At 41.5% G+C, this 23,807-nt stretch overlaps 2 protein-coding genes across 5 annotated transcripts in view; one reads left to right on the top strand and one right to left on the bottom strand.

Annotated features, from left to right (window-relative positions):
• Nucleotides 1–3,566: 3,566 nt before the first annotated feature.
• FAAP20 (FA core complex associated protein 20) lies at nt 3,567–7,402 on the top strand. The gene is made up of 4 exons (XM_063176700.1): nt 3,567–3,670; nt 4,723–4,855; nt 5,485–6,110; nt 6,661–7,402. The coding sequence occupies exons 1-4, from the start codon at nt 3,567–3,569 to the stop codon at nt 6,731–6,733; spliced, it is 936 nt and encodes a 311-aa protein (XP_063032770.1). The 3' UTR covers nt 6,734–7,402.
• Nucleotides 6,944–23,807, bottom strand: part of PRKCZ (protein kinase C zeta) — a 41,728-nt gene continuing 24,864 nt past the window's right edge. For all 4 annotated transcript variants that reach the window (XM_063177166.1, XM_063177168.1, XM_063177167.1 and 1 more), the window contains 10 exons: nt 22,829–23,017; nt 20,378–20,475; nt 17,161–17,247; nt 16,562–16,697; nt 15,986–16,073; nt 14,864–14,983; nt 14,151–14,230; nt 13,519–13,608; nt 10,422–10,537; nt 6,944–9,482 (listed from right to left, as the gene is read on the bottom strand). In XM_063177166.1, coding sequence (XP_063033236.1) covers nt 9,395–9,482; nt 10,422–10,537; nt 13,519–13,608; nt 14,151–14,230; nt 14,864–14,983; nt 15,986–16,073; nt 16,562–16,697; nt 17,161–17,247; nt 20,378–20,475; nt 22,829–23,017 — 1,092 coding nt within the window. In that variant the 3' untranslated portion in view covers nt 6,944–9,394. The remainder of the gene's footprint in view (nt 9,483–10,421; nt 10,538–13,518; nt 13,609–14,150; nt 14,231–14,863; nt 14,984–15,985; nt 16,074–16,561; nt 16,698–17,160; nt 17,248–20,377; nt 20,476–22,828; nt 23,018–23,807) is intronic.

The raw sequence follows: 23,807 nt of genomic DNA, 5'->3' as shown, positions 1-23,807 counted from the left end.
AAACCCAGCAGAAACTGTGGCATCTCTTCTTCATTGATTACTCCATAACAACAGCTGAAAATTACAATTTTTCCAGGCTATAAAATGCCTAGCACTCCAAATTCTACACCGGCAGCAAAAATCTCCTCCCTGTCTGTGAGCTGTTGTATCTGTAACAGAGACCCTGCATTACCAAGCTTTCTAATTCTTCCCAAATGCAGAAGCTCTCATTCAATGCTGCAGCTGTTGGGGAGGAAATCAGAAATAGCAGAAGGCGGATTAGTTGATAATGTACCAGTTCTTCCCCAGCAAATGCTGGCACCTGCGTTTTACACTCTCCTCTTTCCCTCAGCCCAGGAAAAGATCACTTGGTTTGTTTGGCAGGCAATTTATAGGCTTTAGTGCTTGTGGAACTGCAAAAGGATTAGAATTTGTTATAATAGCCCCTTCTTCCTGAGAGCAAAAGTTAAAACTGAGGCCCACTTTACAGCAAGAATCAGGGACCATGTAAGTAAAGATTAAGCGTGTGCAGCTTGATGAGACTCAACAGGGAAGAGATAACTACACATGCTGGCACTCCATTTACAAGGAAATCCCTGCAGATAATCTCTAGGAGCATTCTGGCTTCCACAAGCTCAAATCCCTTGACCACTGGCTCAAATCCAGTCAAGGCTGATTATGATAAAGACTACTCTCTGCATCTCTAGGAGAACTTTTTGTCTAAGACCACTAAACATTCTAATTATTAAATTAGCAAGACCCAAAATCAAGCAAGAAGTAATAGGATTTCCATGCAGTGGAGGAAACAGAAGATGTGGTCTTGTGCAAAGGGGCAAGCCCAAGAACAGATCCTATTCTACACTTTGCCTTCCTATTCTTAGTACATTATTCATTCTGGAAAGATGCAGATGAAAAATACTAAATGCCCTTAATGGACAAAGATTTCTGGTTTGAAATCTGCAGGCAGTTCCAGAAGCAGATAGAGCAAGGATGAAAACATTCATGACATGGTTAGAGTGGGTATCATTGAGTGGATAACAATCAAAAAAACCTTGGAATTGTCACGTAAATCTACACAATCCAAACCCACCTACAGTTGCTACAGAAGCAAGGTTTTCTCCTTTTGCTTTTTACAAGCAGAAGCTGCAATAACAATTTTCCCTATTCTTTTTATTATATTCTTTCATTTGTGGCCCTTGCTGCACAATAACCAATTTTTATGTTCCCCCATCATAAAGCTTTTGCAAATGCTGGAAGTGCTCACAGCACCACACAGCAACAGCTCCAGCATGAGGAACAGGCTGCACTCCTGATGGCTGCTCTGGGAGAAGTCGTATGTAAAAACATAAATCCATGGGTACAACACACGTTTTAGCAGCAGAGAATTGTCCAAGGAGTATCCAAGGGGTCATAAAACATAAAACACCAACCCAAACATCGCAGGAATAAAAGAAACCTTGTGGCATCACTGATCGTTAGCACAGATACACCCAGGAGTGTGTTTGGAGCGCTTTCACAGCCCCCCGGATTTTGTTAAATCCCTGTTTTTGCATAGTCTGCTGCCTCCATGTGGTGACAGTCAGCGCTGGGCCACAATTCCCAGGGATCCTGAGTAAAATCCCCCAAGGAACACTTCTTCAGCTGGTTGTGAAATCACATTTCTACCCCTCCTCTGTCCCCTCATTTCCCACCACTTCCACGGCCAAACCCCTCTTCAATTCACACTTTTGCTTTATTTACACCCCTTTTCTCCTGCTCTTCTCTCTGCCACCACCACCTTCCTCTCCACAGCAGACCCAGATTCACCCTTTGCCTCTGTTCCACTTACCTTGTTCCACCTGCAGCTTTTGGGAGAACACCTTTCCTGACAAAGAAGGAAAGGAGGGGCCGATTTCCTGGGCTCTCCTTTCACCACACTGGGAAGCAGCTTCTAAATGGCAGCAAAAGTGACAGAAGCCTGTGACTGTACCCTGGGGGCTCCCTGGGCACTGCAGTAGCTGTAACAGATATTAATGTGGGGAAAGGTTAATCTTTGTGAGAGGGGTTGACTTTTCCAGCAGTTTCTTTCTTCCTGGATTTTATTCTCGTTTTACTCTGCTCATCACACAGCTGAAATGCTGGTCCTCTTGTGTGACAATTTTTTTATTATTTTAGTTTTTCAGCTGGGCTATCCATTGTACAAACTCCCACAGATCCCAGGAGCAATCAAACACTACACTTCCAAGATTTTTAACCACAAAAGGAAAACTAATAATGATGCTTTAAAGTTAAGAAATTAGTTATTACAGAGAGTTAAAGGCATTATGGACTCACAGAAACACAAAGTACCTGAAGGGAAGGTGAAGGCTGGGCAGAGCCTCCCAGATCTCTGCACAGACAGAATCATCCTCAGCTGAAACACCTCTGGATGGGGCTGAATGGACTTGCTCGGGTTTAAATTCAAGTGAAATATCAATCTCTGAACCCTGATACCCATTTTCAAGGTTCAGATACACTCAAAGCACATATTAAGTCCACTGTTACTTAAAACATTTTTGCTGGGCTGTGTGACCAGCACAATAATTCATAGGTGTAACCTCTAACAATCAGTCAATACTGATGCTCCTTTCTACTCTGAAAAATCCAAGGATGGTGCAGTCCATAAACATCCAGGAACAGATAAATGCAGTTACAGAAGACTGTGGACTTGGACTCATGTTTTACCAATAATAAATTGGTTTCATGCAAAGAGTCCTGTGTGCTGGTGCACCAATTACCAAACTCGATTTATTTCCTTGCACATTTTTTGCATCAATTGTTAGGAGTTTAAGCAGCAGAGTTACTTTGTGATCCTTTCATGTACTGTTGGAGGATGAATTTTCTGTCACCATTCCTCTGGGGTCTGTTTTTGAGACGGCTGCAGGCTGGGGAGTGTTTAAACCCTCTCTAGCACGGCAACGCTCCAGCCAAAAACGTCAGATCGCATCACTTCAGATTCTTCTCTAACAGCGAAATTAGGTCAGAGGGGCGCTCCCAATCCGTTTTATTTTTGGAAGAACAGCCTTTGGGTTTGGCCCCCCTCAGCACCTCCAGACCCACGGCGGGACCGGCCGGGCCCCACCCGCCGCCATCTTGTCCCCCTCAGCTACGGGGACCACCCAGCACAGCCCCTAACCCTGCCCTTCCCAACACACCAAAACCCTAAAAAACATAAAGTTTGAGGGTAAAAGCAACATTAAAAAAGGGCTGTTTTCGAGACAGACCAGCCCCCGGTGGCTGAGGGGTGCAGGGGCTGCGGAACGCCGGGCTCCCCTCAGGGCGCCCTCAGAGCCGCTCGCTCTCTCCCGCTACCCTCGCGCCGCGAGGGCGGCTCTGAGGGCGGCTCTGAGGGCGGCTCTGAGGGCGGCTCTGAGGGCGGCTCTGAGGGCGGCTCTGAGGGCGGCTCTGAGGGCGGCTCTGAGGGCGGAGAGTCACAGCCCCGACAGCGCACCCGGGGCAGGAGGAGGAGGAGGAAGCGAAGGAGGAGGAGGAAGCCCGGGTTGCCCTCTCTCCCCGCCCTCCCGCGGCCGCCAGCGCCGTCCCCCGGCGAGGCGCGGGGATCCTCGGCCATGTGTGAGGAAGGAGCCGCCAAGCTGCGCCTGAAGCCCCGGACGGCGCCGCCCGCCCGCGGCCGGGAGCGCAGCCCCGACCCCGAGCCCCCGCCGCGGCCCCAGTGAGTCGGGACCGGGGGGATCCGATCGATCCTGAGGGACCGGATCGGCTCCGGGGGGATCGGATCGGCTCCGGGGGCCAGGGTGCACCGCCCCGGCGGCTTGCGGTCAGATCTGTGTCTGTTAAAGGTTATTTCATCAAACACCGCCCTTAGCGCCTTTAAAAAATAGGGACAAAGCTGCAGGATAGAGCGCAGTGTGCCCCACGCCTTCCGCACGTTCCTCGGCGCAGAACAGCCCTGGCGGGAACGGGGCCTGAGAAAAGTTAATGTATCAAAATTCTTTCTTCTAGAATACGGCTCACAGGAGCGCAGAAATATTTTCTGTTTTTCCCCGCCCCGGAGTTCGGGAGGACGGAAGGCAGAGTGGCTCGGTTTGTGTTCCAGCCCGGGGCTCAGCCGTGTCCTTTCCACCGTGGGCTGGGAGAGGTTGATCACTTTGCTCCTTGTATTGTTTCCAATTTCTTCCCTGTACAGCTTCATTCTTGGCCAGCGACCCAAGAAAACACATCAGGAAGAATGCTGGAAATACCATTGTGACATAAACAATCCATCCTTCCCTTGGAATTGTCTTTGTACAGCATTACCTTTTAGTGGTTATAGTTCCTGGGATCAATTAAATCAAGTTGTTTGGGAAGATAATAATTTCAAATAATTTCAGTGTGGGAATGTCCAGACATACATGGGAACTGATGCAATTTCCACCCTCAGTGCAAACACTTCCATAATTTCTGTGCTCAGCAGGTGTTAAGTTTGGTATTTGAGAAGATAAAACAGTGGCTGCACTTAACTGCTTCACTTGGAAGTGAGGACAGTGATAGATGCCTACTGCTCATTTGTTATAAGCAGAAAGGAAAGCATTTAGACATTAATTTTTTGCTAGCTGCCCAAATTACATAAGTCATATAAAGCAGCAAAAAATAGTTTGCAGGCTCAATAATGTCTTTGTGTTCCAGTGAAAAGAGGCAAACTGGTATCAGTGTTAAGAGGATTTTCTTTGTTCTCTCCCACCTTCAAACTATTGGACTGTGTCTTTACAGGGCATCGACTGACAGATGTTCCTGGTTTGAAAAGGAAGAATTAAATGAGTGTGAAAAAACCTGGCTTCTGCTACTGAAAGACATCAGTCAAGATTCAGAGTGCACAAACTGGGACACAGTGCCCAGCTTTCCAGAGTTCCTGGAAAAGGTAGCGTGCTGTATCCTTGTTTTTGTACTTTGTTCCTGCTTTCAATAGCGACAGCCTGCTTAATGGGAAACAACATGAAATAGCTTTTAGAGATGTGGGGTTTCAGCTCTTTAATCTCTGTGTGCAGTGCTGTGGCTGGGCATGGTGTGGCAGGGAATGTAAGGACAGCTACAAGAGGCTTTTTTTGCAGTACAGCAAATTCTTTCCAACATTTTGCTGGGAAGAGGGAGCCTGTGTAAGGATGCTGATTGCATTTCCCTGAGGAATGAAACTGGAAAAGGCAAGCTGTAATGGAGGGGTTATTTACACAGAACCCGCCCTGTGGCATTAGGTAAGATCCCAGCATTAAAATCAGTCTTTATAAAGTACTTTTTCCTCCCCTGAACAGCAGCAGGTTGTTGTTTTCATCTGTAGTCTCTCTGGAACATGAGTACCCATTGTATCCATTTAGAAATGCTGAGGGAGGCCCATATCCCATCAGCTCCTGGAGGAGGGACATAAATAAAATGTTCTTTTCTTTCCTGTGGTTCAGCTTTCTCAGTATTTGCAATGTGTTCCCAAAGCCTGGGTTTAGGTATTGATTGAGCTCCATGTGCTTAAGACATCCTCTGTGTGTGTGTGTGTTGTAGAAACAACAGGAAAAGAGTCCAGAACACCAGGAAGTCTTTACAGTTGGAACTAAAGAATTTCAGTGGGTGTCATTCCCACCTTTTCACCAAGAAAAATGTCTGAACCCCACGGATCTGAGCTCCCCACAGCCAGCACAGAGCCAGAGCAATGAATTACATAAAGGCCAGGGCCAAGCAGATAAACTGAAGAGTTTATCATCCACAGCTGAGAAAACCTGCAGGGGAACCAGCAGAGATGAAGCCAGACCTGCACCTGGAGCAGACACAGAAGGTGTTGCAGAGCTGGATGTCAGTCCCAAGCCGTGTAAAGTCCCTGGGCACAGCAGCTCAGCACAGCCCCCAGCGCTGGCACAAAGCCCTGCAGGAGCTCTGGGCCCTCAGCAGCAGCACACAGGGACTGCAAAGAGCAGCAGGGCAGACAGGAGAGAACAGGGTGAGGAAAAACCTCAGATCCAAACACACCAGGGGGAGCTTCCAGCAGGGGAGGACACAGGGGTGCCTGTGGAGAAGCCTCAGACTGGGAGTGCTCCTGGGGCTGAGAGCCACGAGGAGAAAATGGAAATCCAGAGTGAAGCATCTTCAGTTCTTGACAGTTGTCCCATGTGTCTGATGCAGTTCAGTGGAAGGTAAGTTTGTGGTTTGGTTTTTTTTCATCACTTTTCCATAAATGAACCTCAGCAGTTTCTGGATGCATCCTCTATATACACAGTAACAAAAGCAGACAAAACCTCTACTGTGAGGTTCTTTTTAGCTGTCAGAATTACACACTTTAATCCTATTTACAAGTTGAGTATCTGCTCTACAATAAGAAGTGGTAGCACAATTTCATAGTGCCCTGCCTGTCAGAGTTGCTGAAAATGTGCTTTTCCACAGGGCCTCTGACCCTGCAAACTCTGTTGGGGGCCATTTTCCCTGTTGTTGGGAGGCTGAACAGGGAGACAAGGAGTGGCTACATTAATATTTAGACAGTTTTGGTCCTTTTGTCAAGAGACTTAGAAAAGCTTAAAATGCACCAGGTCTGTGCTACTCAGCTCCAGTTTGAGCAGCAGTAAGAGCAAGGGTGGGAGGTTTGGTAGAGGATTTGGGCACAGGACTGAGTGCCCCACTAAGGCACCAAACACTTGTGGGGGGAGTGAAGCACAGGCAGCAGGAGGATGTGACTGTTTGTGTTTGCAGACTCTCCCAGCTGGACATGGATGGGCACCTTGCCAGGTGCCTGTCTGAGAGTGCAGATGATGTCCTGTGGTGACTCCAGAGTGGGGAGCACAGCGACCAGGCAAGGATGAAACTCTCTCAAAGGAACAGGAAAATGTGTCAGGAAGCACATCCTTGTCTCTGACAAAGCAGTAACTCAACAGAAGGATAAGTGCCTCCTGCCTATTTGGTTTGGTTTTATTTTATTTATCTGTTTCAGAGGTTGGACACAGCCCATTGCACTGATAAATAATAACAGTCTGTGAACTTTTTCATTAAAGTCTTTAATAGATGTGCAAGAATATAAATGATCTCAGCTGTTATGGATTAGTATACCATCTTCTGCACAATTAAAACTGGTCAGCAAAGATCCCAACTAATTAATTATACAAAACTACAAGAACATATTTACTGTTTTACAATCATTAAATTAGCTAGAATTTTCATTTACTATTTCAAATAAGACAACTATATATCATTACCAGATCCATTTGTAATATATTAGGATTTTTTTTTCCAAACCACACATTTAATTACATCCTTCATTTTCTTTTATTTATAAAACAAGTACTTTATATAAAAAATTTCCCCTTCATCATGAACAGAACATTATTCAAACACTTGCACATGAGCAACCAAACTTGTACCCAGCAAACTATTTGGCAACACAGCAACATTGTAAATGCCTGTAAATTCTTAAATAAAAATCAAATAGTCTTTACAATGTTTGATTAGCAAAATGTGTCTTTCTATTCTTCCTTCCCTCCCTCCCAAAATGTTCTGAAACCTGGAAAAAAAGGTTAAAAAAAACCCCAACCCACATTTCTAATATTTCCAGTTTCAAGTTCCATGCCCTGGCATGTCGAAGGACAGCTTAACCTGTCACAGTTCCTTTCATGAGCTGCCTGCAGTCACTCTGATCACTCCTGATTAGCTTTAGTACCAGGGGAGTTCAAAACACTGAACAGGAAATTATTCAGGGCAAATAAAATAAGAGGGAAAAGGAGCAATTAAAAAAAATGTCAGATCACATTTAAAAGGTAATGTTGCCTTTAGTAGATAATAAAGTATCTAAAGTCCAGGCATTTGAGGCAAGTACTTTTTACTAGTTAAATTATTTAGTGTTGATTAAAACACATTTTGCTGAATATGAAAAGCTACAGTCCAACAGAGAAACCCACAACTGAAACCTGAATGGGATTCATAGAACTAAACAACCACAGGTCTGCATAAGTGTGGCTAAGGAGGGGATACAAAACCTAGATTGTTAATCAATGATTAATTGACTATTTCAAACAATGTTTTGGCAGTCTGGTCCTAGCACCTCATGACTTGGATGTGAATCCCAAAGATGTCATGTTCAGCACCTAATGCAATGCTGTACCCTGAGAAAACCATAGGTTAATGTAAAGAAAGTGAAAGTGTCACAATTTCTCCTGTGTTTTACACCCAAGCAGGTGAGAGGCCAGCACAGGGTTTTTGTTTTCCCTCCCCCAGCAGAGCTGAGCCCTCCCCTGGCACCCCCAGCTCCCACCAGAAGGGATTCCACAGTTGTCTTTTGCTTCTTCCAATTTCTTAGGTATTTGTTTTTCTGCCATGAAAAGAATTGTACTGCTTTGATGCAAATCATTTCGCTGAAAGATCCCATTCTCTGCTGCAGAATGATTAATTAGTTATTAATGCACACTGAGCAACTGTAAGCAGACAGTTTATCATAAGCAGGAGGTGTGCTTTATCAGGAAAGTGGATTTTATCTTATGGTTATTCTAGATTTACTACTTTAAGGCTATGCTTTACTATGCTTTTGCTCTACATCTGAATATTTGTATTGTTGATAAAAATACTTTTCAAAAATCTAATATACAACACAATATCATTGTAGGTGTAGGCACTGCTTAAGTATGTTTAGAAATCCTTTGTGTGCAAATTTAGTTTTCCTCAATCTCTACATTTTGGTAAATTTGGAGTTTAAGACAACAGATTCTGTAATTGATACCGTAAATTCTAATTTGGAATTAATCTCACTAAGTCACTCTGCATTCCAAATTCTGTAAAAATGCAACTAAACATCAGGCTGCAGCTGTGAACTGTATGTTTCAGATGGAACTTTACTGAATATTAACAAGCAGAACTTACCAGGTGTAAGAACATCCCAAATATGCAATAATCCTTCAATGCAGTTTATCCATTTAGGCACTTAAATCTTGTACCCAAATTTATGTTTTGATTGCTAATAAAACACAACTCCTTTTAAATATATCTGAGATGTTTAGACAGGTACCACTTGTGAAAAAAGGCATCAAAAATAAGCTTCAACACCACTGTAATATATTTTATTCTTCAGGATGTTACACTGTAATACTCTTCAACTGGGAGCTCATTGCATCAAATGTTTGTAGAAAGTGTGTGGATCTCAGAGTTTCTCATGATCTCCTTTTGCAGGGATGCAATGAACGTTTCAATCCTTCATGAAACAGGCACAAAATGCAAATTCCTTCATTAATGAAGCCAGTTGTGTCAGTGCCCAGAACTTAAGAATCACTAAGTGGCAGAGGACACCCACCAAAATCATAATTCTCTTCTTTGATTTTCAGCAGCAAATTTGTTTTTAGATCATTGGTCTCCATCCAAAGTGACCAGTCCCAGCCTCGCATGCATATACTGTAGTTAAGGATAAATTAATGTCATTCCCACTGTCCCCAACGAGGTCATTCCTTCATACTGTTTCTTCTGTTGACAGCAACAATGGATTAATGTATTCAAATCCTTCAAATTCGGACTGATCTATTCGCTTTATTATATCTCTGAAAAACAAGAGAGCAGTGGTTGGTTCATCAGAACTGGGCAGTCTTCCATCATATAATGCAAGATACAAACAATTTCCAATTTCCTGTAACGTGACCAAGTTCTAACAGCAAGTGTGGGAAATAGTAAAGGGAAGATTTTTTAGAAGGAAGATAGTAAAAGGTTTTAAGTTTAATAATGGTGTATTGTAGTAGAAGGAAGACAAGCAAACATTGTGTGGAGCAGGTGTATGTGTACTTTAAGTAATTGGCTAAAACAACTGTCTGTAAGCTTTAGCAATATGCTACTGGCTACAAAGTGTTTAAGATGCTCTGCAACAAAGCCTCAAGCTGTACCAAGGGAAATATGGGTTGAATATTAGGAAGAAGTTTTTTGCAGAAAGGGGATAAAATTCTGGAATGGCTGCCCAGGGAGGTGGTGGTGTCACCATCCCTGGGTGTGTTTAACAAAGCCTGGACGTGGCACTGGGTGCCAGGGTTGAGTTGAGGGGTTGGGTCAATGATCTTTATGGTCTCTTCCAACCTGGGGATTTTGAGGGAATTCTGTGAATTTGGGGGAATTTGGAGAATTCCCAGGAACCGGGGAGGTGCTGCAGTCCCCATCCCTGGGTGTGTTTAACAAAGCCTGGGTGTGGCACTGGGTGCCAGGGCTGAGTTGAGGGGTTGGGGCTGGGTTGGACTCCATGATCTTTAAGGTCTCTTCCAACCTGGTCATTCTGTGAATTCTGTGAAAGAAGCCTTTGTCTGCTGCTGGCTGTACCTGAGCTTTTGCCATTTACCACACAATGAGGTCGACACTGCAATAAGAGCTCAAGGAAGGCACCCCAGCAGTCCCATCCCCTTTGTGAATGAAAAACCCGAGCACACCAACACACACAGCCTCTGAGTGACCTCCAGCTAATCTGTGACTGATGGCAGCTGTGCAGCTGCCTCACATACTCATCATCTGGGGTGAGCTGCACGGGCTCGCTGGTGAACTGCGTGTCGAAGTTGTCCAAGCCGTAATCGTCCGTGATCTGCGGCTGGAACGGGGGCGTCGTCTGCTTCTTCTCCAGCTACCAAAACGTGGGGAAAAGGACAAAATTACAGAGTGCCAGAGTTACAGCATCCCTCAGGAAACTCAAATCCAACTGCTGTAAATGCTATTGGAAAGGAACATCAAAATACCAAGTAGTATGCCCTGAAAGCAATGCAGTTACTGCTCTGCATTTTAAAATAAAAAGTCACAAATAATTCAGCCTTTTAGGTTTTCTCTAAATTGGTAGATTAGATTCAGGATTGATCAATTCCCACAGTGCTGCAATACAGCAGTTAGCACAATATATTTACTTTTGCTCCTGAGAAATTGACCTACTTTTCTTCCTCATTTGTGTGCAATCTGTCACACAGTCCAATCCATAGTAGCACAGACACCAACATTCTAATTCTGACATTTATATTCAGGTAAAAGCTGTCAGGGCTACAGATCTCCATAATGTAACTCAGGACAGGTAACTGGTGAGAGAGTGGCAGTGACCACTGACCAAAATGATCACTTGTATTACCAACATCAGATAAAAACCTGATTTTAAGGCCAGGATCTCTCATGATGCTTGGTACAGAGCAAACAAAACAGGGAATAAATCCCAGAAAAATCTTGGATTTCAGGTTTCAGACAAGAGCACAGGAAGTACAGATGGAGATAGGAGGAAGTTGTGTAACTGTCACAGGGTGGTGCATTAATACATCAACATCCCATCGATGATCAGGTCTGGGAAAGCACCATGGAATCAAACTCACGAGGAAGGAACAATCAGCTCCTCCCAAACAAGAATGGCAACGTGGAGGAATCAGCAAAATGAATATTTAGAAACTGAAGCAGGGTGGCAGGACTGTCCCGTGGGCTGTTAGCACACATTCACATTCCACAAGGGGTTAAACATCAAACTTCCTCCTTTGTTATACTCAGTACAGCATAAAAGCCCTCTTAAATCAGCCATAGAGAGAACCTGCAGCCCTAAACTTGAGAAAATGAATGAAAAAACAGCTCTAGAAAATCCCTGACTGCAAGCAGGAGCTGTGGCTTTGCAGTTCTTACTCCAGCATATAATGGTTAAACACCATGAAACTGGACTGAATATCCCAAAACAACCCAAGACAGAACTGCCCTGGCTGCTGCTGAGCCATCCCACAGCAGAGAGAGCTGTGCCACACTTGGGATGACTAACACCAGGAAAATGTTCTGGGCTCTGTGCTCTCTTTCCCTGTATTTATTTTTCCATTTAGCCCAAGCTCCACACAGAACGAGTTTTAAAGTCGGTGTTAGACTCCTTTCCTTCTGGTGCAACTTGAAAAGATTTGGAAAAGCTTTTAAGTCCAAATGTTTTCTTTGAAATGCAGGTGGTGAGTAGGAGATTCTAATAACTAAAAAAGCTTTCCAAGTATTTTCTCATTTTTTCCTGAGTACATTTGCCAAAACTTATTAGAAATTTAACTTCAAATTTCTCTGACGTTGATCCTCCTGAGCAGTACTGTCCTGATCATACCACAAAACAGACCACCTAAATCTTCCCTTTTTTAAAAAATAGGGATTTAATGTTAAAGCTTTCAGCCATAAAATAGGTTAGAAAATGTAAAAATTCAATCAGCATAAGAAGTACCTATTTTGATGAAGAGTTTTTTTCTACAAATAAACAAAATACAGCTCCACACCCCCAGGTGAGCTGCACTGGGGCACCATAAGATAGGAAAAAAAACCAAAAAAAAATCCCAACTACAAACTAAAAGAAACCCCACTAAGGCTGAAGAGAGAACTCCAAGCAAGGAATATCTGACAAAATTAAGGACAGCCCTCATTACTGGGATGATTTTATAAACATCAGGTGTTTTAAAGCACCAGTTCCTTCTGCACTGTGCTCTCTGAAGAATGTTAAATGTTACAATGAAATTCAGAGCAGCAGCTTCAAAGGAAAATGAGACTGTGCAGCTTTCTCTCATCTGAACTCTTTCATGTTAGTGCTGCCTCTTCCTACACTTCCTGCAGCCTTCCCAGACTGTGGAAATCCTACAGACACATTTTCAATTGTTAACTACCTATTAAAAATGGAATGCTGGCAGGGAGGTGCTCCAGACTCTACAGCTTTAATGCTCAAATGTCAATAAATGTTATAATGGCATTTCTGGGATGGTTCTGCACTGGAGACAGAAGGTAACACAATTATCAAGCAGCAGAAGATTTAAAAACCCAATTTTGATACAATATTTCCTTGCAAATCCACTGAAATGCAAGTCATCTTCTTCACCATGAACCAAAGACCTCCCTCACCTCAGCAGTACCAAAGAAAATCTGCAAACTGCAATCACAGCCCCTTATAAACAACCCCACTGCCCTCCTGCCACATCCCCAACAAAAGGAACTGATCCAGCTCACTCCTGCTCAGGTCCCTAAACCCTGACACCCACCTCAATAATCCTGCTTATTTTAGGAGTCACAGAATTGGTAAATTCAGCTGGGTTTTGATGTACTAGGACCACTACTTTAACATTTCTATAATCAATTTTCCTTGTTTGCAACAGGCTTGTTCATATGCACACAACTAATAAATTATAGAATGGTTCCTTTTGAACACAGAAAAAAAGCAGGGATTTTTACCAGGTCCCAATCTATGCACACAATTAATAAATTAAAGAATGGCTCCTTTGGAACACCCAGAACCACAAGCAGGGATTTTACCAGGTCCCAATCTATGCACACAATTAATAAATTAATGAATGATTCCTGTGGAACACCCAGAACCACAAGCAGGGATTTTACCAGGTCCCAATCTATGCACATAATAAATAAATTAATTAAAGGCTCCTTTGGAACACCCAGAACCACAAGCCGGGATTTTACCAGGTCCCAGTCTATGCACATAATAAATAAATTAATGAATAGCTCCTTTGGAACGCCCAGAACCACAAGCAGGGATTTTACCAGGTCCCAGTCTATGCACATAATAAATTAATTAATGAAAGGCTCCTTTGGAACACCCAGAACCACAAGCAGGGATTTTACCAGGTCCCAGTCTATGCTGCGGAAAAACGTGTGAGACTTGATATCAGCAAATCCAGTCTGGGGCTGGCAGCCAAGCCTTTCTTTGGGATCCTGTGGAAAACACAGACACTGCAATTACACACTGCAAGCCACTTCCAGCCCACGTTTGCCAAAAGCCCACAGAGATGACTCCAGCACTCCCATGACTGTGCAAACTCTGCTGGGATAAACACACCATGGCTAGCAATGAATGCTTCATTCTTTTTTTTTTTTTAATTAAATTTGTTCGAAACTTAATTTTTAAATGATCTTTTGCAACTTCTTAAAATAATTCATGTCCTTCTTTTTTCCATTCATGATAATGGTTCTTCAGTTTCAATCAGCTTAATTAAATGAGTAACAAGTATTACAGAAAAGAGTTTATAGCAAAGCTACATTTATTTTTTTAAAAGCCTGCTCCAAGCTGAACATCAAGCCTATGCTGTGGAATTCCCTCAGTAATTTTGAGACTAAATGGGGTTTTTAACATAGAGGATACCAAGGTTTTATAGATTTTCTTAATAGTAAGCAGATTAACTTCTTAACTGTATCACTTTCAACAGGAAGCTCTGACTTTAGCTTTCAGATGCTAAAAATAAGAGAGTGTTATTTACCTTGTTTAAAAATCCTTTTAACACATGGGAAGCCTTGACAGAAAGAAACCTTGGAATCCGGATTGGCTTCTCCAGAATAACTGTGACAGGGTTAAAAACAGCAATGTTGGGTTTTGGTTTGTGACATTGACCATGAACTCAATACAAACATTTATTATTTTGGTGTGGTACCAGTCAGAAAATGGAAGATAGAGTAATTTTTAAAAATCATGCAAATAAAAAGAGCTATAGGAATTCAAGCATAAATGGTGATGAAGAAGTACCAATTTTGATGAAGAGTTTTTTCTACAAATAAACAAAATACAAATCCAACAGTTGTCTTTTTCCCTCTCTCTCAAAAAAACTCAAAGCAGAACAAACAAAGGCATCATTCTATTGACATTGCAAGATTTCCTAAGGACATGTTACCTTCATTACCTTTTGCTATTATTTGTTGTGTGAATAAAAGTTTCACTTTTTTTAGTGAAAAAATTTACACATCAGTATGGGGCTAAGTGTGATTTTAAACAGAAATTGATTTGATATCAGCCCTTCAAGAAGATTCTGTTACAGAAGTGCAGGAAATGCTTTAGAGAAGCTCTGCCCGTTACGGAGCTGGGAGCATTGTGGGGTGACAGTGGGAAAGGAAACCCCAGCTCTGCCATGCCAAGTGCCCATTTGGGATGCATCCACTCCAAACCCACCCCAAAGGCACCCCAAAGCCAAGGCTGTACCTTGGAAGAGGTAATCTTCAGTGTTCATGTCGGGATTGTCAGTGATGATGTCGAACGGGGACCTCCCCGCCATCATCTCGAACATCAGCACCCCCAGCGCCCACCAGTCCACGCTGAACCCTGCAGGGAGGGCACACAGACACTGCTCAGCCACAGCTCCTGGGGTTCCATCTCCTCTCTCACACAAAGCAAGACTGCTTTGGCACTGTGTCCTGGTTTAGGGCAAATCCAGGGGAGAGCTCCAAAGGGGTTTGTGGTGGTGCTCACAGGGGTCCCAGGATGAGGGGAGAGATGAGGATCTGACTCCATGTTTCACAAGGCTGATTTATTATTTTATGATATATATATTCTATTAAAACTATACTAAAGGAATAGAAGAAAGGATTTCATCAAAAGGCTTGAAAAGAGTAGAAAGGAGTGTTAATAAAATCTTGTGACTGACCAGCGAGTCCAAGACAGCTGGGCTGTGATTGGCCATTAATTAAAAACTACATAAAACCAAAGATGCACCTGTTGCATTCCACAGCAGCAGATAATCATTGTTTACATTTTGTTTTCAGCTCCTCAGAAGAAAAATCCTAACAAAAGGATTTTTCATAAAATATATCTGTGGCAGGGGTTCCTCTAGAAAGCAGATTTAATTGGCTCCTCCCTCAACCAGTTCAGGAAAAGTGGAAAATTAATTTCTGGGCTAAACAGGCAAATGCCCATTAAACTTATTTCTGGGCTAAACACACAAATGGTGAAATGATCATAAAGCCACCCCAGGAGATCCTGAAACCCCTGACATGATTTACACATCACTGGGGGAGTCTGAGCTTTCTCAGCTGGGATGACAAATGTAGGGGAACATTCTGCAGGCAGCAAAGCTGCAGTTTCAATGCTTTCCTATAGTATCATTTATTAAATATTTTTCAGGCCATGTATGATTTAAAACAAGCTGAAATAAGAGATAGGAGAGAAAAAAATCCCTTTATTTCAGGAAAAAATTTAAACTGTTTAACAAGCACCCAAGTTTTGTTATATAATAACACAGAAATGTGCACATCAAAAAATTAAATGTATTTGAACCAAGCTACAGCTATATTTATTGTAACTAGAGGTTGTTTAGTTTTGCCTTACCATATTCTTCTCCTCTGAGGATCTCTGGTGCAATGTAATTTGGTGTCCCACAGAAAGTGCTTGTAGTGTCACCTGGGCCCAAACCTTCCTACAGAAATGAAGGTTGAAAATGCAGAAATGAAATGCAGAAATCGTTTCATAAATTAAAACCTGACCTCCTTTTCTGGCTATTTCCTTTAATTAGACTTGAAACCCCAAGTTACTCAGGGAGTTTAAAGAGTTTCCTTTCACAAAATAAATACTCATAATGCTCAACATGGCCTAGGATTCCACAGGTTCTCTTCAGCAAAGTTGATTAAAACTGAGTTACATGTGTGTAATAATATTTTGCTTACAGATACATTCAAAAAAGATCAGTTAAACAATTTGGAAGTCCTTTTCAAGTAGAAGTTGGGGAAAAAAAACTTCTATAACAATTCAGTTCCAAATGTAGTTCTATTCAACAGTTAAGTTTTTCCAGAATAAAATTTCAATGCCACAACCAAATTCTGGGCTCAGTAACACTGGTGTTAATATGAAAATGAATTTTCTTAGTGTTCTCTACGAGTGACAGAAGAAAGGGCAGGAAAATCCTACCTTGCACATGCCATAATCTGTTAATTTGATATGACCCTCTGCATCTAAGAGAACATTGTCCAGTTTTAGATCTCTGTAGATGATGCCTCTTTCATGTAGGAAGTTTAGAGCAATACAAATTTCAGCAGCATAAAACCTGAAATTAAAAAGGAGAAAGTTCATATTAGCATTAAGATAGTAGAAAAGCGGATGCAATTTAAATATCTGTTCTTAAACCATCATTTTACAGCCAACTTTTATGTATGAATAGCATAAAAAACTTAAGGTACATTTACTGATAAGGACACTCACTTCTTATAAAACCATTTCCTATATAAAAATGAGATTTTTTTTTTATTTTAGGAATTAAGGAAATATTTATTCTTTATTCCACAGATTTTTTTTTCTGAAAATTCCACATAGCAAGCCTAAATATGAAGCAATAAGGAGGAGTAAATTGGAATAACTGCTACTCCTGATGAACTGCTTGCTCTCTAAAAATATTCATGTTCTTTAAAAAATAAAATGTACAGTTTTTCCCAGGCAGGACACCCTAAATTAAGGATCCAAGTGCACAAAGCAGCAGAGCAGAAGCAAGCAGGGCCCTGTGCAGGAAATACCTTGCATGTTCCTCAGGGAGTTTCCTCTGCCGTTGCATGTGGAACATGAGGTCCCCCCCATTGACATACTCTATGACAAGGAACAACCTGAAATTACAGAACACAATTAATGCATTCCAAGGAAACTCTCCAGAAAAGCTGCTTTTATTCCTCCCATCTGAGCCATTTCCACTTCCACTCCTGATTCAGACTTCTAGATTTCTTATAGGTACTCTTTAAGACTTATAAATCTATTTAAGAGGGGAAAAAAAGAGCACTTATTTGATGTATGTTTTGTAGGAACATTCCCTTTATTTAGGGAAAAGCTGCTTTTATTCTTCCCATCCGAGCCATTTTCACTTCCACTCTTGATTCAGACTTCTAGATTTCTTATAGATAGACTATAAGACTATTTTCTAATAAAACTATTTAAGAGGGGGAAAAAAGAGCACTTATTTATTTGATGTATGTTATGTAGGAACACTCCCTCTTATTTAAATGCTGCCATTTAAATAAGAGGGAGTGTATCTGTATAAATTAATTTTATCTGTATAAATTAATTAATTATAATAAATAATTGTATTAATATATAATTATATGGATTAAACAAGTGTGACACTGTACAGAACACAGGCACCAGATGGAAGCTCTGGGCTCATTTGTTCCTCTGGAAAATCAATGTTTGATCCAGGCTGCTCCCGAGCAGGGAAAGGGCAGCAGGGGACAGAGATCCAGGAGGAGCTGGGCAGGGAGGAGGATTCTGTTCCAGCCTGCAGGAAAGCTTTCATCCTTGGGAAAATGTGATCCAGGCACTGCTGCCAAGGTCAGGAACTGCTGGGGCAGGTTGGGCTGGCCCAGAATCTCCTTGTGCACCTCATTTTCCATGAGCTGAAAGCTCCTTTCCACACATGCTCACACTGGAAAACATTCCTTTTGGAGAACACATGCTCCAGTCTCTCAGATCACTCTGGCTGCTGATTTGATTGTTCTTTAGAAAAGGATTCTTCATTTGAAACACTTAAAAAGTGTTAAAACTTAAACCAGGAAAATCTACTGGACAAAATCCAGCTGGCAGGACTCTGAGTGGGCTCCCCACAAGAAGATAAATGCTAAACTGAAATTAAATAAGCAGCAAACAAAATACATAACAATGCCTGGAGTATTTTATTACAGCACTCCTGGTGTTCTTTGCTTCCAGCTTTCCTATCCTATTTAGAAGTCCCCAATGTTTTATCACCATTCAGAACTTGAAATTGCAATTTCCTTGCCAAGTCATATTCAAGAATCTCAGTAGTGGCAGGCCTTGCTGGGATCAGAAGGATTTACTGAAACACCAGCAGGTTTGCAGGATGGAGGTTTCAGGCTGTTGGAAGACATTTATCTGGCAATTCTGGGCAAGTCCAGGGCATATTTTATTACAATAATAAATATATAATAAATAAATAATAATATATTTTATTACAATAATGAAAGAAAGATCATCAGTATCTGAAACAATGCACAGCTGCACACAGCATCAATTAAAAACTTGTGTTAAAAACTTATTTCAAACTGTATTCAAGAGCAAGAACATTTTTTGCAGCTTTCCCCCATCAGTACCCTTGTCACAACCTGTTCTATTACAACTCATTTTCTTTGGGCCACTTAACACAGTCTGATGTTGATGAATTTATTCACTTGGAATCAGTTTTGTGCTTTTCCTGCTTGATGTAAATGAGGTCATAATTATGATTTTCTAACATTTACAGCTATAATCAAATTGTGAATTCATGACATTATGGTTATATCCATGGCAAATGGCTGAAGTTACCAACAAAAAAATTAGAGTTTCACTGCAAAAAGCAGCTGGGCTGGAAAAGCAGGGCTCATAAAGATCCAGCAGGAATACAGAAAGCTTTGATTATGTTCAGCTTGGGGTTTTTTCCCATTTCTGCTCCTCAGCTCTGTCAGTGTAGCTGCCACAGAGGAATGCACAGGACCCTGCTGCTGACTCAACCTTTTCCTGGGTTTCAGCAGTTACAAGAAATCTCCTTCTCAATCCCTCACCCTGCCTGACCACTTGAATTTTCATATCAGGTGCACAATTCTACTTTGTGTTTGGTGAGAAAGTGTTTGGGAATGTTGCTTTAACTTAAGAGCCTCTCCCAACAGTTTCTCAGTTGTGTAAATGTTTATTTATTTTTTTCTGATGAGTTTGTTTTGGTCAAATCCTCACTCAGTGACCTCTGGAGATCATTCTCTATTTCTTGGTCCCTGCTTCCAAACACTCCTTGGTCCCTGTGCCTTCAGAGCACTGATCAGCTCCTTCATCTCTGCTTTCCCTGCCAGCAAGATTTCCTCTGCTCCAGCAATTAGGGAGGTGAAATTTTGGGGACTGAAGAAAAGGTACAGTGCATGGCTTTGGATTTTAAAACTTGGCAATACACATTGCAAAAAAACCCAGATGATTATTCTTAAGGATAAATGGATAATCCATGAAAACTTTAAAACTTTGCACGCTACACTGCAAGTTGAATAAATGACAATTTTCTGATTATGAGGCATTATAAAAGTGTAACAGCAAACAGGTGCCTGTGAAAACAAAAAACATCCCAAACCACATCCCAATTCCCCAGGAACATACTCAGGCATGGACATGGAAGTTCTTGTTTCCTTCATAGTCCAATTGCAAAATAAGCAGCAAATAATCCAGTTTGGATTGTGCACACAGGGACAATGAATTAGTATTTCTGAGTTAAGAGTTAAATAAGCACTTTCTCAAAATCACACACTGCTTTGATTTGTGCTAAAGGCTTTTAAGCCTCCTAGGCACCAGCAGCACTGTGCAGGTAGGGGTTTATATGATTATTAAATATTATTACTGGGCTGCCCAGCTCTCAGGCTCTTTAGGAACTGCTGAGAACTGACCTGGCCTGCCCAGCAGCAGCTGCTGTAACTGCTGGAAGCTCTGTGCTCCCCATGGCACAGGGCTGGGCTCAGGAAGGCAGCACAGCTCCTCCTCTTCCTCATTCCCCTCTCCCTTCAGCTCTGACCCACAACCCCACACTCCTCTGCACACCCCTGAGCCACCCCCTAGACCTGACTTTGCTGAATCCCTGACAGTGCTGATATTCCCTTCCAAAAATCCCTGGCTGTGTGCTGGCAGTGGTTACATTTGCTTTGGGGGAAGCAGTTTAGCACAGTGATCAAGATTTTCAAGAAAAAAAAAGAAAAAAAGAGAATTTCAGATCTTTCTTACCGACTCGTTGTTTGAAAGCAGGAATGTAAACCAACTAGGAATGGGTTACTGGATGCCTGTTCAAACACATGTTTCTCTGTCTGTACCCAATCAATATCCTGAAACAGAGTAATTGAACAATCAGAACTGCTGGACAACCACTGGGGGTATTCCCAGAAAAACACCTGTGAAACCACAGAGCTGCCTTACACACACAGGTATTGTTACATTGTTCTTCAGAAAGGCAAGGATCCCTTAAAATCTGCAGGAAATGATAAAACATTGTCATTCAGTTATAAATTCAGAAGTTTTTTAACCGTTTATGGAAGGCCTGTACAAAATCTAAGCTATTGTTAATAAAGCACATCTGCAATATTGGATAAAGTGCTCACACTGCTGCATGGAAATAAATGATCCCAAAGCTGCTGAAGCAGCTCATGCCAGTAACACAAACAATGTGAATCTCCAGCTTTTAAAAGGTTCAAGTGAACTGAACTTCATCTCCTCATCTGAAATTCAAATTTACTTCAATGAAACTACCAAAACCTGCCTAGTTGGTCCAGCCAAAATCATGAAAAGCATCACAGATATCTTTAATCCTTCAACAGGAAAAAGTCCTGAATACCCAGTGCAAAACCACACCATAAAACCAGTTTGCATGATACTGGCACAGTGCTGCAAAACTCAGAGCTGTGATAACAAAGCATTTAAGCTTTATTTCATAGAACCACACACAACTTAAACATCACAGCCAGCTGGGTTTGGCAGCAGATATTCACCCTTCATTCAATGCACTGATCACCCTGCAAACGCTCAGGACTCTGCCAATGCACCAGAATTGTAATTGTTCTAAAAATTCTCCATTTCCCACAGATACTCCCAGCTCCCCAGCCAATCTGGAGACAATAAATACAAAACTGAAATCAGACCCTCCTGTCAGGGATGGATGCTGACACTGAAGTCTCAGAGGAAACCAAGGACTGTCACCATCCAATTAAAGAAACCTGTCAGGCTTTGTGTGTGGACCCTTGTGAAGATACATCACCTTGGAAGGTAAACCTGAGTCCAGACCAAGCCAAAAATCCAATTTTGAATAAAGCACTAAATATGTCCACTTCTTCTTGGTTTAACTAAATGAGCTTCTCTTTAAGAGCCTTTAAATTAACTCTTCATTAGTGCACTTGGCATTAGGATTATACCAGTGCTTTATAACAAAACCAAGCTTAGCAAACCTGAACAGAAGCTCGGGTATTTGATTTCCCCCCATCTCACTTCTCTCCACCAGCAGCCATGCCCTGAAAGCACCAGCTAATTTAAACATGCTGATACTTGCTGTGTAATTGATTTTCTTTCTTTGTGGAACACTTCTAAGATGAAATTTCCATTACTTGCAATATCTCATGCACTCACAGAATTCACTGAATTTCCTATCAATTCCCAGAATTTCATTATACCTATCTTAGAGCTAATTGGTTTTTCTTTTCTCTATCTTCAATGTAATTATGAGAGCCACAATTCCAGAAAGTCTTTCCTCATCTACCCCTGCTTCTCAAACAGCTGCACAACTCTTTAAACAGGACTTGGCTTTGGCTCCCACCTTCTTGGAAAAACACATGTTAAAAAGGCAAACAGTAAATAAACCACACAACAGCCTCATCTCGGTTCATAAAAAGGAAACATCAAATAAATGAGAGAGCTAAAGGATTTTAGGAGAAATAAGCCCAGCCTCTGGAATAATGACAGAGGTGACAGAGCAACTGATTGAAACTACCAACACAAAGAGCACTTAAAATAGTGGCTTGATGTTTTGCACAAACATCTTACTTTCAAAAAAGTGTATTATGGGAAAAAGATGGAAAAAAAACCCCAAAACCTTCCCCTTTTAATTTTCAATTTCCCCCCCAAAACTCATGCATTTGAGATCTTGTATTAAAAAAAAAAACTAAAGGATTTTGAAAATAATGGAGAAATGCAGCAGATTTCTGGGGCAGACAAAAACACAGGGATCTCAAATTGCAGCAGGATAATTTTTTAACTCATGGAAGAAATATTTCAGAATACTGAGTCACTTGCACATAGGCTGTGCCAGCATGAGTGCAAGAACAAAGTTTCAGCTCCTTTACTGACACACAGACAATGCTTTTCCTTGGAAAACACATTTGCTTTCTTTCAAAATTAAATGCACAAAATCCACCCCATTTATCTCATCACTTCCAGATTAGCACATCCAGGTTGGAATGTTTAATACATGATTTCTATCAAGACTATTAGTAATTGTTAGTTATTAAAATAAGGGACATTTCTGTCAGATTTGATCCTGGTGCTTCATGCAGTGTTGATGACAAACGAACTCAAAAGTCAGAAAAACTTCTCTGTCTGAAACATGAGCTTCTTGCTCAGCTGAATGGTTTGTGTTAAAGCATGGTAAGTTTTTATAGTATGTAAAAGAATGCAATTAACACAGATTTTTACCTCATCATCATGGACCAGCTCTTTTTTCACTACTTTCATAGCATAGATCTGATCATTCTTTTTTAACCGAACCAGAAGAACTTTGGCATAACTTCCACGGCCAATAACTCGGATTAAATCAAAGTCCTGGAGCCCAAGCCCCTGAGAAATCTTAATTCCATCCATTCCATCAATGACTGGTTTGAGATCCTGTATAAAAAGAAACAGATGCTAGAAACTGAAGACATTTCCATAGCAAGTAACCATTAAAGCAGAGAGATCTTTAAGTACTGGACAGAATTTGCTGACTTTGCTTGGTACTGGCACCCAGGGCTGGAGGCTGATTGGAACACATTTGTTTAGAAATATTGGGTTTGCTCTTACTAAAAGTTACTGGTTTTCCAAGGCAGTTGTTCATCCAACTAATCATGTCCATATTCCCTGCTAGAAAGCAGAAGGCAGTGCCTTGAGAAATGAGGTTTATCCAAATTCCTGAACCCCAGATGTACATTGTATCCTCTGCACAAAATGAGGAGCATTGTTCATATTCTGACAGATACAGCACAAATTAATAAAGGCTATCTAAAATAGGATTAATAAGGAAACACTCATTGGCTAATGAATATATCTGTCTGTGCTCAGCTCACTATAATTTTAATGAAAATTAAGATTTCTAACAGGTTCCTAGGAACACACAGAAGCAGATCTCAATTTCTCAAGTCTCAGAATTCGCAGGAAATATTCCACTATGAAGAATGTTATTTTTAAATTCATTATTTTAAAGAGAAATTTTATCATCTTGGCTATTTGCTGGAATGAGATGTGAAAACATGGGACTGAAGATGGAGCAGCTGAACTGGATGAATGCAGCAGGTACTTGGACTTTCAGGTTTTACCAATCTACCCAAGGCTTTGACACACTTCAGTGGCCTATTTTTATCTGACCTCACACACTGTACTTGCAGACAGATCAGCATTCTGCAGAACTGTGGAAAGTGTT

This window comes from Melospiza melodia, chromosome 26 (assembly GCF_035770615.1).
Source record: "Melospiza melodia melodia isolate bMelMel2 chromosome 26, bMelMel2.pri, whole genome shotgun sequence".
NCBI lineage: Eukaryota > Metazoa > Chordata > Aves > Passeriformes > Passerellidae > Melospiza > Melospiza melodia.
Note: the sequence above shows the minus strand (reverse complement) of the source record. Positions and strands in the feature narration are given on the sequence as shown.

Coding starts and splice junctions, on each gene's coding strand:
- FAAP20 (XM_063176700.1), top strand. CDS start 3,567: ATGTGTGAGGAAGGAGCCGCCAAGCTGCGCCTGAAGCCCCGGACGGCG. Junction 3,671..4,722: donor GAGCCCCCGCCGCGGCCCCA/GTGAGTCGGGAC, acceptor ATCGACTGACAG/ATGTTCCTGGTTTGAAAAGG. Junction 6,111..6,660: donor CTGATGCAGTTCAGTGGAAG/GTAAGTTTGTGG, acceptor TTGTGTTTGCAG/ACTCTCCCAGCTGGACATGG.